At 48.1% G+C, this 16723-nt stretch overlaps 5 protein-coding genes and 1 non-coding gene across 6 annotated transcripts; 2 read left to right on the top strand and 4 right to left on the bottom strand.

Moving 5' to 3' along the window:
• Positions 1 to 606: 606 nt before the first annotated feature.
• On the top strand, positions 607 to 679 carry GLOTRDRAFT_t68. The gene has a single exon. It is a non-coding gene; the product is annotated as a tRNA-OTHER (tRNA).
• Positions 680 to 4885: 4206 nt separating this feature from the next.
• GLOTRDRAFT_40540 (uncharacterized protein) lies at positions 4886 to 5918 on the top strand (the record flags this gene model as incomplete). Its single annotated transcript, XM_007866656.1, has 2 exons — positions 4886 to 5098; positions 5295 to 5918. Coding segments are annotated over 2 exons (837 nt in total), but the record flags the coding sequence as incomplete, so codon positions are not given.
• A 642-nt stretch (positions 5919 to 6560) lies between these two features.
• Positions 6561 to 7015, bottom strand: GLOTRDRAFT_128305 (uncharacterized protein; the record flags this gene model as incomplete). Its single annotated transcript, XM_007866916.1, has 2 exons — positions 6561 to 6777; positions 6828 to 7015. 2 exons carry the CDS (start codon positions 7013 to 7015, stop codon positions 6561 to 6563), a joined length of 405 nt encoding a protein of 134 aa, XP_007865107.1.
• A 3470-nt stretch (positions 7016 to 10485) lies between these two features.
• Positions 10486 to 10998, bottom strand: GLOTRDRAFT_15981 (uncharacterized protein; the record flags this gene model as incomplete). Its single annotated transcript, XM_007866558.1, has 2 exons — positions 10486 to 10569; positions 10663 to 10998. Coding segments are annotated over 2 exons (420 nt in total), but the record flags the coding sequence as incomplete, so codon positions are not given.
• Positions 10999 to 11702: 704 nt separating this feature from the next.
• Positions 11703 to 12479, bottom strand: GLOTRDRAFT_128303 (uncharacterized protein; the record flags this gene model as incomplete). The annotated part of the gene is made up of 4 exons (XM_007866915.1): positions 11703 to 11903; positions 11960 to 12162; positions 12254 to 12299; positions 12354 to 12479. The coding sequence occupies 4 exons, from the start codon at positions 12477 to 12479 to the stop codon at positions 11703 to 11705; spliced, it is 576 nt and encodes a 191-aa protein (XP_007865106.1).
• Positions 12480 to 15591: 3112 nt separating this feature from the next.
• GLOTRDRAFT_39327 (Rcd1-like protein) lies at positions 15592 to 16698 on the bottom strand (the record flags this gene model as incomplete). Its single annotated transcript, XM_007866571.1, has 6 exons — positions 15592 to 15651; positions 15708 to 15777; positions 15832 to 16121; positions 16183 to 16289; positions 16338 to 16493; positions 16548 to 16698. The coding sequence occupies 6 exons, from the start codon at positions 16696 to 16698 to the stop codon at positions 15592 to 15594; spliced, it is 834 nt and encodes a 277-aa protein (XP_007864762.1).
• Between the last annotated feature and the right edge of the window lie 25 nt (positions 16699 to 16723).

The raw sequence follows: 16723 nt of genomic DNA, 5'->3' as shown, positions 1-16723 counted from the left end.
AGATGCGCTCTGTGCCCTATATCAATCGCCGTAGGTGCCTTGGCATATGTTGCTGTTGCAACGCGTCCAGACATTGCGTATGCTGTTGGAGTCCTGGCGCGCTTCAGCAAGAACCCTGGGAAGCGCCACTGGAGAGCTGTTAAGCATCTCTTCCGCTACTTGAAGGGCACTCTGGACTTGAAGCTCACTTACTCTCCCTCGTCGTCGCGTGAGCTGTTCTCCACCTTCACTGATGCTGATCACGGCGGCAACCCAGACAACGGTCACTCTACCAGTGGCTATGTGGTCAAGATGGGTACTGGAGCAGTCTCTTGGTCTAGTCGACTTCAGTCTATTGTCACTTTGTCTACTACTGAGGCTGAGTATGTGGCTGCTGTCTCTGCTGCTCAGGAGATCCTCTGGCTGCGCAACTTCCTTACTGAACTCGGCTACTCCTTCTCTTGTTGGAATGGGTAATCATGCTTACTCATCTAACAGGAGTGAGTCCCTGAACTGTCATAAGACCTACCAATACCTAGTGCCTTGCATGAAGGCCATTATGGGTAGTAGGCAACAGTTACACTCAGCTATACAAGGTCATATACCTTGATATGTCCTCTGAACCAAGACCAGGTAGCTCAGTTGGTAGAGCTCCTGGGTATATGCCAGGTGGTCTCAGGTTCAATCCCTGGTCTGGTCATTTATTATACTTGACATCTCTTCGCCCTCTATCCTCTACATCGACAATCAGTCTGCTCTGTCTGTGGCGAAGAACCCGGAGCACCATGGGAGGATGAAGCGCTTGGACTTGCGGTTCTACTGGTTGAGGGATGAGGTTGCGAGTGGCAAGATTGGGCTGGCGCATCTTAGGACAGATGTGATGCCAGCGGATGGGATGACCAAGGCCTTGGTGAAGGCAAAGGTCGAGAGCATGGTTAGGTTGCTGGGGCTGATGTAGCGCAGACGTGGCACGTCAGGGGGGAGTATTGGAGGTAAAAAGTGCGCTGACTGGGGATTGAACCAAAACCTCCAGGTATGCATCCCTGCTAGTGGTGGTAACCACTTTGCTATTTTGGCATCCTTCACCCTGGTGACTTAGCCCCTTTAACTCTGCGCTTTTCCCTTCCATTTCCCATACTGTACAGTTGGTTCCCACGCTCCCAGAAGAGCGAAAATGCGCTCCTGAGTCAAGCTCTCTTCCTTAGCATTAATAGAGCTTGACTCAGGCATCTCTGTGTGTATCTGGACGCCTGCCAGCTTCCCAGTTGGACAGAGGGAGCTTGCCTGGAGTAAGATAGCAGTAGCTCCCTCTGCAATGGTGCGATTAGCTCGCCTGCCACTCCATTCTGATGAGGCTCATCAGTCTCTGTGTGCTGGCGCTGGATGCCATGCTCTGCACAGAATGCCTCAAAGGCCTTGCTCTTGTGCTCTCCGCCCTTATCATCGCGCAGAGTGCCAATTTTGCAGCCTGTAGCATAATCAGCATAGGCCTTGTAGACTTTAAAGGCCTCTAGAGCATCACTCTTTTGCTTCAAGAATGCTACAGCCCAGAAACTTGATGCATCATCTACAAAGACTATCCAGTAGTGATAGCCTTCACGGGTGGGAGTGGGCATGGGGGGACCCTTGAGGTCAGACTGCACCAGTGCAAGCCTGGTCTGCTTTCTAGATGCAGAACACGGCACATTGTGCCTGTGCATCTTGCCATTGATGCAGGGCTCGCATATGGGATCTGGTGCACTGTTAGAGCGAATGGTCAAACCAGACACCAGCTTCTTTGACACAACACTTCGCAAATCATCCACATTGGCATGAGAACAGCGCTTGTGCCATAGAGACAAGTCCAGAGGGAGTGTGCTAAGCGCAGAGTACGCTTTCTGCACTGGAGTGATAGTCCTACCTTGTAGGTACCCAGTGTTTGCATTGTTCACTTTGGCTTGGAACTGCATGTTGGCTGTGGAAGATACTAGCTTCGGACAACACCCAAGGGCTAGGTCAAACTGTGTCAAGACTGGGGGACACAGAGCGACCTAGGGAGCCCTTATATACTGTAGAATACAAGGGCATCAAAGAACAAGGACAGAACAAGGGGACATTGAAATACAAAGAAGAACAAGGATAACAAGGAATACAAGGAATACAAAGGGAGTGGCTCACAACAAAGGGAGTGGCTCAGAACAAGGTAACTCAGCCTAGAAGGGCCTAGGACATTCCATGAGCCACTCAGTCAACAAAGAGTGACCAAGTCATCAGATCTCAACAGCAGTAGCTGAGCTAATTCTCTGGGAGGGGAATGGGTGAAAAGCAGTAGCTAATGATGGAGCAGTTGGATTCCCCCGCACTCTTATGTAAAGCTGTAGCCATATATGGGGTGACCACAGACCCCAAAGGGTGTAGCATGCAAAAAACTGCTTTGGAGCTGGCAGTTAAAAAGCCTTTTTTGGTAGCTATAAATAGCTTTGATGCACCTGATATTGCCACCACAAGTCCCACCCACTCACTCTCTGTTGTTCCCATGTAAGCAGTGTGGGAAACCATGCGTGAAAGTGGACAGAGTACCTGAACACAATTGTAACAGGCACCCCATCATGTTCTTCCATTTATGGCCAGCTCCCCTCTAATGCACAATGATCCCACCACCTATCCCAATTTTATTCTGATTTTTCTGCATTTTTCTCATTTTATACAGGCTACTGCATGGCTAACACATGCTATATATTTATGTCATCAGCTATTTTTAGGTCTAGTGATGTGGCATCCAGAGCCAAGAATATATCCTGAAGTTTTCGCATTTTTCCTGGTTTGTTTCAGCCACCCAATGCTCCTGACTGATATTCCATAAGCTTGCCACTTGGCATCTGACTAAGCACTACAAATCCCCTGCAAGGATACTATAAGGCTATTACAAGCCCAGGAGCAGTGCTACAAATGAACCTACAATGGTATTACAAGCCCCAAATTGGTGCTACAAAGCTATTACAAGCCAGGCACCAGCATTACAAGGGTGCTACAAGCCAATTACAAGCCCCGGATTGGTACTACAAGTGTGCTACAAGCCCTGATCAGGGTTACAAATCAGGTTACAAGAGTATTACAAGCCCCAAACTAGGCCTACAAATCAGCTACAAAGCTATTACAAGCCCCATATCAGCATTACAAAGCAGTCACAAGGCTATTACAAGCCCCAGGTGAGGGCTGCAAATCCACTACAAAAGTGCTACAAGGCTACTACAAGCCCCGGTTCAGTGCTACAAATCCACTACAAGGGAACTACAAGCCTATTACAAACCCTGTTTCATGTTATAAATCTGCTACAAGCCTTTTACAAGGCCCCTCACAAGCCCTGTGCATTACAAGCCTGTCAACCTTAGCAGGGGTTTTAAAGCAAGGCCTGGCATGGTAATACTGGCTATTTGTTAACAAATCTTGTGCCCACGACTCTCTGGTGGCCCTCTGCTGTCAAGGACATTGCCTGGTATGTTAAGACATGTCATATTTGCCAGACACGTCAAATGCAGCAAGTTCTCATCCCTCCGATCGCTGCGGTGATATGCACTGACACACAACAATCACCAAGGACCAAAAGAAATAAACCTAAACCCTGTGATATGGGTGAAGGCGGTCCGGGACAACTGAGGGGTATTTAATAGTTCGAGGGGGAAAGGAGGAGTAAGATGTCGTAGGGTAGTCCGTAGGAAGACCTAGAAAAATAAAACAAATACTTTGACGCCTAAAAACAAATGCTAGTTGACACTCCAGAGTATTTATTTCCGAAGAGTCGCAATCAAAGTTGCAAGCAACGACACCTGTCATAGGATTGTGCTCACAGGGTAGAAATTGCTAGAGAGACTTGGTTAATTTTATTTTGCTATGTAGAACGCACCGGAGATAATTAAACTGACGGTGGAGATAAATCACTTGATGAGTCAGGCCTATCGGCAAAGCTAGGATTGGTTATAATTCGCTAAGTTTGATGCTTTCGAACTTCGAGGGTCACTGAGATCGTAATGCTAATTCTCTGAGATGGTGAAGTGCAAAACTTGTTTTTCTGTATGCTACTTTGTACAATTTATACTACAGGAATGGCTTTGCAACCGTCTGGAGATAAATAACAAATAAACGACGCTACCCACAGGATTGCTCAGCACTTGCCACCGTTATACCATACACCATGTGACTCTCTTGCACTCCCACTTGCTTGTCCCAGGCCCTAGAGGTCGCCTCGACGCTCCGCCACCTGCCCTAAGCGGTCCCATCACTCCGCGCGATGTACCGGTCACGTGCTAATTACCTCCGGCTATTAGACGTGGCAGGGATAGACCAGAAGGACACTAAACATGCCCAGAGACTCAGACACGGACACAGACACAAACCGGAGGCTAGTATAGAGCAACGGACTAAGGAAAAGTACATCCAGTAGAACAATTACCAAAAATGCGAGACTGTTTGTACCTATTTGGCAATTGTGGCTGCTGAAAGCGTCCGATACAATCCAATCCTAACACCGGCTGCTTGCTGACTGATGCTGGCCTCATGGTGACTCATATGCGTCCGCACCTTCGGTAGTTTGATGGAAACGAGAGGGAGTGAGTGATGGAGGTTGGGCATGAGGACGATGCCCCTCAATAGAAGCGTCCGCGGGCCCCGGAGCTAATTCATCTAGAAGTCGCATTGGTTAAGTCGCTCCGGAGCTCCTGTTCGTGGAGATAAATCGTGGAATGGGTCCGTGTACGCCTCAAGGATGTTAGGAAGTCCGGAGCTAAATAGAAAAATTCTTTTAGAGCCCATAGAAGCCTAGAGGCGTGTGAGCGCTATGTCGAATAAGCTCCAGGGGGCTTGTACGATGTGCTGAGTCTCGTTTTCGGGGGTCAGACGATCCTGAGGCTTATCAGCGGCCCCCGCTCCCTTATTCTCCCAAGTTCATATCGATACCATGCATCTTCCCAAATCTGGAGGCTTTGGCTATATCGTTCAAGCACAGTGTGTCCTCACATTTTATCCAGAGGCAAAGAAGCTCCATGCTGGAAACAGTCAGTCAATCGGGACTGGATTTATGAGGACTTACTCTGTGGATGAGGTAGACTCTGTGAAATCATCACAGATAATGGCCAGCCTATTAGTTTTTGGTTGTATTGGAGCAGAGCCACTGGGACAAATAGGTACAAACAGCTTGACTATATACTGAGCCACTGTATTTCCTTTGTTCCTTAGTCTGTGCAATTGACCTTGCCTTCGGTTTGTGTATGTGTCTGGGTCTGGTGTGCTTATGGCCACCCATCTTATGCTTCCCTGTTCTCTGCCTACTGCTAACACAGCCCTTCCTCAATGCACTTGAATGCCTGGAGAAGCGCTACCATATCCACCATATTCATATCAGCGATTATAATTCACAGGCGAATGGTGTGGTAGAGCGACCCCACTTTGATTTTAGGCAGGCGCTTTACAAAGCCGCAGATGGTGACGCTGCTCGCTGGTCACAGGTATTTCACTCCGTAATTTGGTCCGAGCGAATAACCATCAGACGTCGCATGGGCTGTTTACCCTACTTCGCAGTCACTGGTTCCCACCCGCTCATTCCCCTTGATATCATTGAAGTGACCTACTTACAGCCTCCTCCGACAGCAATTCTCTCCAGCAAAGACCTTATTGTCCACCAAGCGATAGCCCTGCAGAAACGCGGTGCACAAGTCGAGTACCTCCATTCTCAAGTCCTCCAACATCATATGGAAGCAGCGAAACACTTCGAAAGTAATCATGCAGCCACTATCCGTGATTTTAATATTAAGCAAGGCAATTTGGTCCTGGTCTGCAATACCAAAATCGAAAAATCCCTCAACCGTAAAATGCGACCCAGGTACCTCGGTCCACTCATTACGGTGTCCTGGAACCATGGTGGAGCTTATATCCTTGCTGAACTCGATGGTACGCTATTTGATTGACCCTTTGCCGCGTTCCGCGTTATCCCCTACCTTGCAAGAAAATCTATTACGCTCCCAGCAGATTTTACAGACATTGGTGAGGATCAAGTACGCAGGATGGAAGATGACCATGGTGATGATGAAGATGAAGAAGATCCTGGAGGTGAGGAAGTGCCGTGATGGAGTACAAGAGGAACTGAGGACAGTTCATGTTTCAGTCAGGGGGAGGGAAGCAACGGTCCCCATATACCCAGAAGATTTTCGTGGGTTTTGTTTATTCTCTCCATTTTACCCTGCTCCCTAACTATGTTATTCTTTTTTTTCTGTTTTGCTTTCAGGATACATGCAAATCACCCCACACTCCCTCATATGATTGCCAAGCTATGTTATCATTTATATTTTTTGCTTTATCCCTTACTCCGAAACTCCTCTAGAGTTCCAATATTCCTATAACATTTTATTCCAATATCACTATTCATCCTCTCATTCAGTTAATTCATTTATGGACAGGCAAACATTTGTTACAGAATAAAGCAGACCAGACCAAGACAACATATTCAGAGCAAAATACAAGTACAAGAACGATGGGCAAGGAGAGCATGAACAAGGCAGAGCAAGATAACAAAGACAGGCTTAGCTTAGGCGGAAGGGCCAGCAGCGGATCTAGACACTCCACCCTTGCTCAGCATTGGTAGTACCCTCGTCCTGTCGCCTCCCCTCGACAGTAGCGCGCCGCATAGTGTACTCCAGGGGCTCAAGGCGGAGGTCTAGGTTCAGCAACTGCTGCTTTAGGTCCTTGAGAGAAGGCAGAGAATGGGCGCGGAGGCACTCCAAGTCCATCCCTACCTTCCCGTGTCCCCGCGGAACAAGTGGAGATCCACTTGTATCTCCTCAACCACATCTCGCAAGTCCTGTTGAGTCCTGTCATACTGTCTCCACATATCCTCCAAATTATGCCGCAGCTCCACATTTTCTCCCCGCAGTCTCAGAGTATTCTCCCCAGCCACGAGGGACTGCTCGCGCAGCTCCACAATGGCTTGAAAGAGCCGGGCAATCTGCACCACAGACAAATTGCTATGAAGGAAAGGAGAAACGAGGGAAAGATCAGAGCTAGGCATTTGAGAAGGGGGGACCGAGTGCACCTCTGACCCGAAGTTCAGAAGGGGAGTGACCGGACTGGGAACTGCAGACAGAGGATTAGGAGGGTGTACAGAAGAAGGCTCCGGGGCAGGTCTGGCCTCCTGCACTGTGGCCTTGCCCTTCCCCTTGCAACCAGGCGGAGGCACCTCAATTTCTGGAATAATTCAGTATCGACGTGATGAAGAGATATGGAGGCAGCAGCACGCACAGTGCACCCTACACAACTCACCTATATTGGTTGGATGCTAACGCTACTGGTAAAGCTCGTATGAACGACCCTTGTCATTAGGCAGCAGAGCTGCAGGGCTTATATACACTGTGGCCCATAGGCTGACTAAGCTACGCAGAATATCCCTAATCCTACTGAGCTCCACCTATGATGTCACTGACCCACATGAGCTCCGTGCCCATGTACAATGGTGGAATATACCACAATGTTCCAGAGAGTTCTGGTACGTTCTGGTACATTGTAGAACCTGGCAGCTAAGTCAGTGCCTAGTTCAACACTCCCCCTCGCTCAGTGCCATGAATAATTGCGCACGCAAGCATTGGGCTGACTTAGATTACTTGTAGAACCTAAGTCCAAGTTGCACTCTGAAGCGCAGGAACTTGACATGCCCTAAGTTTTTAGTGAACATGTCTGCAGGGTTATGTAGAATACTTCAACTTTCTTCTGCATGACAACTTCCCTGATGCAATGATAGCAAATGTCAATATGTTTAGAATTTCGCTCAGTGACTGGATTAGATGCAAGGAATATAGATCCTTGGTTGTCACTGCAAATAGGAATGGGGCTGGGTTGGTAGCCTAACTCATCAAAGAGTTGTCTAACCCATACACATTGGCGGCTACAATCACTGAGCGCCATGTACTCGGCTTCAGTGGAGGATAGTGCGACAGTTTTCTGTGCTCTAGACTGCCAACTGAATATGCCATTGGCTAATTTAAGGAAGTAACCAGTTTGGGACTTCCTGGTACTGGGATCTGATGCCCAGTCCGAATCAGTGCACGCAGTAATACCAAGTCCACTAGCACCATCAAAAGCTAGTGTGTAATTACAAGTCCCGATTAGATAGCAGCAGATATACAGCACTTTATCTAAATGGGCTTGCAATGGATTAGCAGCAAATTGCGCTAACTTGGTCACTGCATAGCTGATATCTGGTCGAGTTCCAAGCATAATGTAAAGCAAGAAACCAATCACGGTTTGGAACCAGCTACAAAGAGTAGGATTGACCAGGCCATTATGAAGCTCAGGTCAATAGCCTGCAGGGAGAGGAGTTGGCGCAGATTTTGCATTCTGCATGCCACAACGCTACAGCAATTTATCAAGGTAGGCAATCTGATCAAACTGAATTTCTCAGCCTTGCCTTGTAATGCACATGCGTAGGAATTCCTTGACATCGCCAAGGTCCCTGCATTCCCACTTCTTCATGAAACGTGACTTAACATCTGTCACAAGAGACTTGTCCTTGCCAAAGAACAAGGCATCGTCAACATAGACGACAATGATTACCATGTGGCCATCCTTCTCCTTGAATAAGAAGATGCCAGCATCGGTAGTTAGACATTTGCAGCCTAATTTCTCTAAAGACTCAGCAAGTGTGTGCCACCAGGCAAGCCCTGCTTGCTTAAGTCCGTAGAGTGCATGGCGCAGTCTACAAACCTTGTGCTCCTGGCCTTTTACGGTGAAGCCTTCAGGTTGTTCCATATATAGTTCTTCATCCAGTTTGCCATAAAGATAGGCATTGCACACATCGAGTCCAGAGATGTGCCAATCCTCAAGCGCTGCTAGCGCGAGCATAAGGTGCACTGTCTCAAAGTGCACAACTGGTGAGAATTTTTGGTCGAAGTTGATACCTTCAACCTGCAAGAAGCCTTTAGTGACTAATCTCGCTTTGCGACATCCATCTGATTTGATGTCAAATACCCAGCGACATTTTATGACTTTACGCCCTTCAGGGCGGTCAACCAAGTCGAAGACTCTGTGCTGACAAAGTGCATCCAATTCTTCGTGGCAAGCAGCTCTCCATTCCTTCTGCTTCTCTGGTGGTAAGCAGAGGATATCGTGGTACATCCATTCTCTGACATTGGACATGTCTGGATCATCTGCCTCAGGCGAAATAGCCTTCAGAAGCAGGTAATTAATCAATGGTACTCCCCCTTCCCGACATAGCTGTGCCAGAAGTAACTCATCCGTGTCTTGTTCAGACTGCTGGTCAGAGGCTTCAGGAGCGACTGGCTCATGCAAAGCACCCAGAGATTGAGCAGGAGGGTTGCAAGGTAGAGGGGCGGAGCTAGGTCCGGGAACCTGTTGCTTCTGCTTAGACTGGCGAGGTATGCGAGATGTCTTAGGTTTTTTGCCAACTAAATCCTTCCACTTCTTATCTGACTCAATCTCGCGATAGGTTTCTACAGGATTCTGCAATTCACCGTAGATATTACCTGGGCAAGTTACTGGTCTCCTTTCTCTCACCGGTCGCTGCAGCTCATCTTGTGGAGGTGGAGAAGGCGGATTCTCAGGCTCTCGCACCTCAGGCTGCACAGGTTCATCGTCACGATCCTGGCCTGGCCCCTTTTGGGATTTAGGAGGAGGACGTGAGTCTGGCTCATCATCATGGTTGATCCAGTCATCATCAGAATTTTCTGGTTGACTGTCAGCTGGTTTAGGTGCACTTTGCAGCCTAGTGCTTGCCTGTCGCTTTGTATTAGGGCATTTAGGAAACATAGTTTCATCAAACAGTGTGGTAGGCTGAGTGACTATACTATTATTGGCGCGCATGAACTTGAAGCCATGGCCGCCATCAGTGACACCAATGTAAGTCATCAGCTCAGCTTTAGGTGATAACTTATTGGGTCTGGTTTCCTTGGGCAGGTAGACATAGACTGGTTGTTGCTGTCCGCAGCATCATCCGCACGAGCGACTCCTTCGAAGCGAGCACGCTTGGACACGCGGCTGGAGGTGACAGAGTCGGCGTCCTCCATGTCGACATCCGGGTCTGGGTCGACTTGCCTGACAAGAGCGTCCAAGACCTTGATATCTTCTCCGGTGGGACTTATGTTGAGGTCCCACGCAAGCTTGAAGGCTTTCTTGATATGCTTGTTGTTGTAGTGACTGGTTTCCACCAAAGGAGGCGGGTGGAACAGACCTTGCTCTTTTACTGTGGCGATCAAGATGTCATGGGCATGGTGGTGATCATGGTTTTGCCCTTGACACTTCTTGCCTGCACCCTTGCCGCGATAAGGGCACTTCTTCCCATCTCGCGCATTGCTCCTGCTGCCCTGAGGGCGCTGCTGCTGCTGCGAGGAGAAGGAGGGATCACCTGGCTTACGCTTCACTGCTGAGATCTTGTGTGCACCTAGATGTGTTGTCTTCTTGTTCTGGGATTGCTCCCAGGCAGTGACAACAGCCTCCGACTTTGTCAATGTCCATCGTCGATGTTGATCCCTGCACTAAGACTTGAATGAGGGAGTCATACTGAGGGGGGAGCGCATTGAGACAGATCAGTCCCTGGTGACAGTTAGGGACAGTCTGGTTCTCAGAAGCCAAAGCATTAAAGTGTCTGGTGATCTTGGCGAAGGCGGGAGCAGGATGTTGATCGGCCGGGATCTTAGTAGTTAACACCCCACGCAGTTCATTATAGATGGAGGCAAGAGATGAGATACCATATGTGAAGTTGAGCTCATCCCAAGTTTCTTTAGCCATTGTCTTGCTTTGAATAAGGGTGGCAACTGCAGGGGAGCTTCGAAGACGAATAGTACCGATAGCCTTGGTATCATTCAGTCTCCAGGCCTCTTGTGCAGAGGTATCTTGACTGGTGCTTCCATCCTTGTAGGTGGGTACAATGGTGTCAGGCATAGTAATCGTACCATCACAGTGTCCCCAAAGACCTTGGGACATTAGGTACGCCTTCATCTGTTGAGACCAGAGTGGCCAGTTCAAGCCATCGAGGACGGGGACAGAGGTGATCAGATTGTTCGACATTGTTGAGGAGTGATTGAGAGATCTGAAATCTGTATTGAGATCTCACCAGTATCAGCAAAGCTATGCAGCCCAATAAGGGTGCACTGCTCCATGCTCTTGGCTCCATTAGGGAGTTACCCCAGGATTGATCATCAAGCCTGATGGCTGCTGTTAACAGTGCCTATGGCGATAATCACGCATCAAGCCACACTGCAGCCTGTGAGGGCGCATAGGGTGATGCACAGGTGAGCAAGGCACAATGCGCTGCAGCAAGTTACCGCGCAGACGCAAGCTGCCTATTTGGGCTCATAACCTGATGAAGAGTTATGGAGGCAGCAGCACGCACAGTGCACCCTACACAAGTCACCTGTATTGGTTGGATGCTAACACTACTGGTAAAGCTCATATGAATGACTCTGGTCATTAGGCAGCAGAGCTGCAGGGTTTATATACACTGTGGCCCATAGGCTGACTAAGCTACATGGAATATCCCTAATCCTACTGAGCTCCACCTATGATGCAACTGGCCCACATGAGCTCCGTGCCCTTGTACAATGGTGGAATATACCAGAATGTTCCAGAGAGTTCCGGTATGTTCTGGTACATTGTAGAACCTGGCAGCTAAGTCAGCGCCTAGTTCAACACGATGCTCTGGAGGAATTAAGCCATCAACACTTACTAGTTATGTCCTCCATTATCAGTCAGGGCTTTTTAGGGCTCAACTGCTGTCGCCCAACCACCACCTCATTCACCTCTTCCACCTCCTCACTACTCTCAGCCTGCAACCCCCTCCCATCGGCAAAGCTGCACCAAGTTTTCTTCTGCGCGCACTCCTGGCACACCTCTACCTGTCCTGAAATCGGCACATGGCACTGGATCTTTCGCTCCATACAACCCCGGCACTATGGCTTATTTAGCTCTGGTGTCATACCAGTGATCGTATGAGGAACATACTTACTGCTGTTTGCGCCTCCACATACTGCACCTTGGTCATACCCTTGGGGCAGCTGCACCCACAAGGCTTGGGCTGGGTGTCATCCTCCACAGCCTTCTCAGCCGATACAGCCTCCTTGTGCGCTCGCTTGGAGGCCCTGCAAGTCCGACCCAGAGCCAGAGTTATTGCTGGACCTGAGGTGGCCACGGGAGTCGTCGTGACGGTAGCTGGGGCCGTAGGGAAGGTCAGATCGAACCAAAAAACATGCATACAATGTCCTTCGTCAAGGAAGATGGACCTTTGCGAGCAGCACCGCACTCATATGGGCGGAGACCATGTCGCTGCTCTGCTCAATGAAATGCAGCTGAAATAAGACGGTCAGATCTATTCACTCCAAGCAATTTAGGACTGGACGTACCATATATGTCTCCACCTTGATAACAAGGCCCTCCACGGACTCGCCATTGGCGTGACAAGTGGCCAACCCCTTGAAGGCATTCGTCAAGTGGGCAGCAGTAAAGGGCTGAGTCGAGTGGACAGACATGGTAGTGGATAATGAACTCCGAGGATGATGGGGGGTCCTTTCTATCTACAGGTCACAACGCGGAGACTGAGGACAGTCTGGATTTCAGTCAGGGGGAGGTGATAAGCCTCCACAATCGTCTGACCTCAGAAATTGCAGAATTGATGCTTCCTCCACACCCTACAGAGCCTATTGGACATGTCTCTCACATGCTGCTAGGATGCAACTGGCTTACTACAATAGCTCGATTTAAATCCGGGCCTTCGAGGCAAGTGCAAATTCCTACGAGGATTTAGCTCCGAGGTCAGGCGCTCTGGAGTGGCTCAAGAAGTAACTTCGGCACGAATTACCTCCGGCAGTTGCGGACACCTGTCTAATTGTGAGTCGTCCTCATGCCCAGCTTCCAGTACTTCCTCCCCTTCATCTCTGTCAAGTTACCGAGCTTGCGGGCGTAAATCTGCGACCATGAGGCCAGCATCAGTCAGCAAGCAGCCAGAGTTAATTTGCACATGACTGGCATGTCGCGCAGCATGATGGGAAGGCTCAGGACAGGTATCAATGTATCAGGACAACCTCTAGGGGCTAGGACAAGCATAAGGAGGAACAAGGGAGTCATATGGTACATGGTATAGCGGTGGGTGAGTGCTGAGCAATTGTGTTGGTAGCGGTAGGTATTTGTTATTTATCTCCGGATGGTCGCAAAGTCATTCCTGTAGTATAAAATGTATGATGTAAAGTAAAGTAAAAACAAGTTTGATCTTCACCATCTCAGTGTATCAGAGTTACCGTCTCAGCAACCCTCGAAGTTTGAAAGTGTCAAACTTAGCAATTTACAATCAATCCTAGCTTTGCCAATAGGCCTGACTCATCAGTTGATTTATCTCCGCCATCACAATATCAGCTCTCGTGAGTATTACATAGCTAAATAAAATTAACCAAGTCTCTCTTGTAATTTCTATCCCCGCAAGCACAATCCTATGCTAGGTGTCAGTGCTTGTGACCTTTGTTTATTTTTGATTCTTCAGAGATAAATACTCCGGAGCTTTGATTTGTGTTTGTTTCAGGCGTCAAGGCTTTGTTTTATTTTCCTAGGTCTTCCTATGGACTACCCTATGTGGTCTTACTCCTCCTTTCCCCCTCGAACTACTTTATACCCCTCAGTCATCTCAGACCACCTCACCCATACCGCTGGGTGTGTTAGGTTATTTTCCCTTGGTCTTTGGTGGTTGTTGTGTGTCAGTGCATATCACCGCTATCATTTGTAATAATGCAGTCACAGTCTCCTTCCATAATGTAACAGAGCTCTCAATGTCCATATGATATATAGTCTATCCTTCTTGGGTATTTGTATCAGTATCAGTGGGGAGGTGCAATCCCTGCAGATGCATTAGGGTGCTTGTGCATGTTTGCTTTGACTGGCAGTGGCTGAAGAAGTGGGTGACCTGAAGGTTGGCTAACTAGATGCATAGAATACACCATGTAGTCATTGTAAAACCTTTAGGTGCTTTTAAATGTGGATTAGAACATTTAGGACTCACAGATTTTCTGCATTCGACCTAGTTGCTGAGATATGCAACATCAGACCACTTACACATGTACTTTCTGTTAGCAGCAGGCAGAACAGGGAAGCATAAGATGGGTGGCCATAAGCACACCAGGCCCAGACACATACACAAACCGAAGGCAAGGTCAATTGCACGGACTAAGGAACAAAGGAAATACAGTGGCTCAGTACATAGTCAAGCTGTTTGTACCTATTTGTCCCAGTGGCTCTGCATCCAATACAACCAAAACCTAACACTTTCAACAGCATATCTCCATGGGTTCATCAATAATCGAAATTCTGTGTGGCCATATAAAAGATATTAGATATCTGAACAACTTTTGTTATTGCACCCATACATTATCTGGTGTTTCTGCAGACTAGTTAGTTGGCAGGCATGGCTGATGTGTGACAGAAGTGCCCTACAAGCGACTCAGTGACAGCCATGACTAATGTGTCACTCTGCCTCTAATGTTTCAGTATTTGCTGCCTGCCAGCCATGGCAGTGAGGTAAAAATTATTTTGAAGAGGCATAAACACTATTACCTTATCTATTAGCCATATGCAAGTCTACCAGGGCATAGACACATAAATGAACCCACTATGTGTTCAACTGTCCTCCTGACACTTTCTGTGCCACAATATGGGCCTGATCACTTAGTCAGCATCACAACTCACACCTGAGGATTGCGCCTCCCCAGCATCAGATCAGCTTCATATCTACCGGGTTAGCTGCTGTCTATATTTCTAAGTGGTGTTGACAGTGGCTTAGCCGCCCTAACTTCGTGAGTGGCACACTGGTGGCTAGCTCATCTTGTGATTTAGCTGTGAGTGCCCCACCGGTCGCCTGATTAGATTTGGCTCCTGTCATATATTATTCGATTCAGCATTCCAAAGTACCAGTGATATAAAAATACAATGGCACATTGAGCAATACATTTGCTCATCTGACCGCAATTTATGTCTACAATACAATTTGGATGTTGAATGCCGGTTGGCCACCAAATATAATATGAGTTTTTGAATTTTGGTTTCAATATAGGGCACTCAAATGTTAGGATCTTCAGATATGTTTGAGGGCCCATAGAGGAATTCTTGGATTCAATATCTATTCTGCAATACAGTGATGTCTCCATAAAATGAATTTTCTAGCCTGAAATATATATCACCGTGGGAGTTGCACCATTTACACCATGCAGACATGTTCATCAGAAGGTTACCACATTCAATCAGAAAACCAGGAAATGGCTATTCTAAGTGAGTAAATACAATATAATTATATCTTCTCGCTGCAAAAATAGTGTAACTCCTGCTGTGTATGGTTATTGTGCGTTCACATTCTGAGCCACCCTGAAATTTCGGAACCCTGTTGTGTAAGAACTTGTCCTTTATACCTCAGGACTCAGAATCATCACTGTAGATTACTGCAAAAGATTAACTTTGTACAGGCACTCTGTTCTACATAGCTACTAAAGTACTTATACAGCTCCTATGGTTTGGATTCATGCTGATGATACAAGCAAAGTCCATGGAAGACCCCATTAGTCTACAAGGAAGGAATATATCAACAATCTTGAATGAACTAGGAGGTTACTGCTCGTTGAGATTGTTGAGTAGGGTTGTGAGACATCTCTTGGTCACCATGTCACCCTACATATTATACATTAAATCAGACAAAAGTTCTAGACATGAGCACTATCGCGTACCTTTAGAAGAGCCGCAAAGGTATTGTCGCGGAGCGGCTCAGGTAAGCACGCGCGCAAAGCTTCTCTCGCCCTTCAGTCGGTAGGTCAGGTGATGTGCACAACCACCATAGTCCAAATAACCTACCTCAAGTTATCGCTCAACCGCAGGTAACAGCGGACCACATGCTTGAGCAGCCGCACAGCCTGCGTCTCCACCAGCTGGTTGACCATATTGCTGAGGACGGTCCCCACCGCGTAAAACCGCTCGTACGTGTGACAGATGTACGTGAGACCCGTCTCGTCAAGGAGGATCTTCTGGACGATGAAGATGGCAACGGTCTTGGAGAGTTCCGAGCCTGTCTCCATGATGCGCAGGCAGAGGGGAATGATCTCGGTGGAGAGGAGGAAGTGGATGACGGAGGTATTGTCATTTTGCTGCAATATGGGACGCCAACGTCAGAACAGAGGTAGGAGACTATCAATGATGGGCGCTTACTTTAACGAGAGCGCCAATGACGCCAAGCGACGTCAGCCGAAGATACTCGAACGGTCGGGTTTTGGATGTAGTGTTCAGGAAGGGGTATAAGAATAACGGTATATGGGCTAGAGGACATGAGCATGACGCAACCGGTATAACAACAATGGACACACCATTAAGGAACAATTGCCTTGTCTCCGAGTGAGAAGCCACACACTGTAGGAGAGCCAGAGCATTGCAAACACGATTCGAAACATGGGCGGTGAGGTTGGGAGGTGAGAGCAGCGGGTATACAGAGACAATCTCCTGCAATAGCGCAGGCATAATCCCTATACACCAATGAGTCGATGTTCCGCCCGAGCCCAGAAGATACATAGACATACCAAAGGAATGCCAAAGGATCAGCGCGAGGTCGTCGTACTGCTCTCTCTTCTTGCTCAGCTCCAACAGCGCACTCTCCCGAGTGGCTGGATCCATGAGCTCTATCACCAGAGCATAAACCTTGTCGTCGTGGGCGCTGAGGCCGGCGCCCATGGAGTTGCCTGTGAAATGGTTCATT

The sequence above is a fragment of the Gloeophyllum trabeum genome (genome assembly GCF_000344685.1).
Source record: "Gloeophyllum trabeum ATCC 11539 unplaced genomic scaffold GLOTRscaffold_00005, whole genome shotgun sequence".
NCBI lineage: Eukaryota > Fungi > Basidiomycota > Agaricomycetes > Gloeophyllales > Gloeophyllaceae > Gloeophyllum > Gloeophyllum trabeum.
This window is presented reverse-complemented; position numbering and strand designations above follow the sequence as displayed.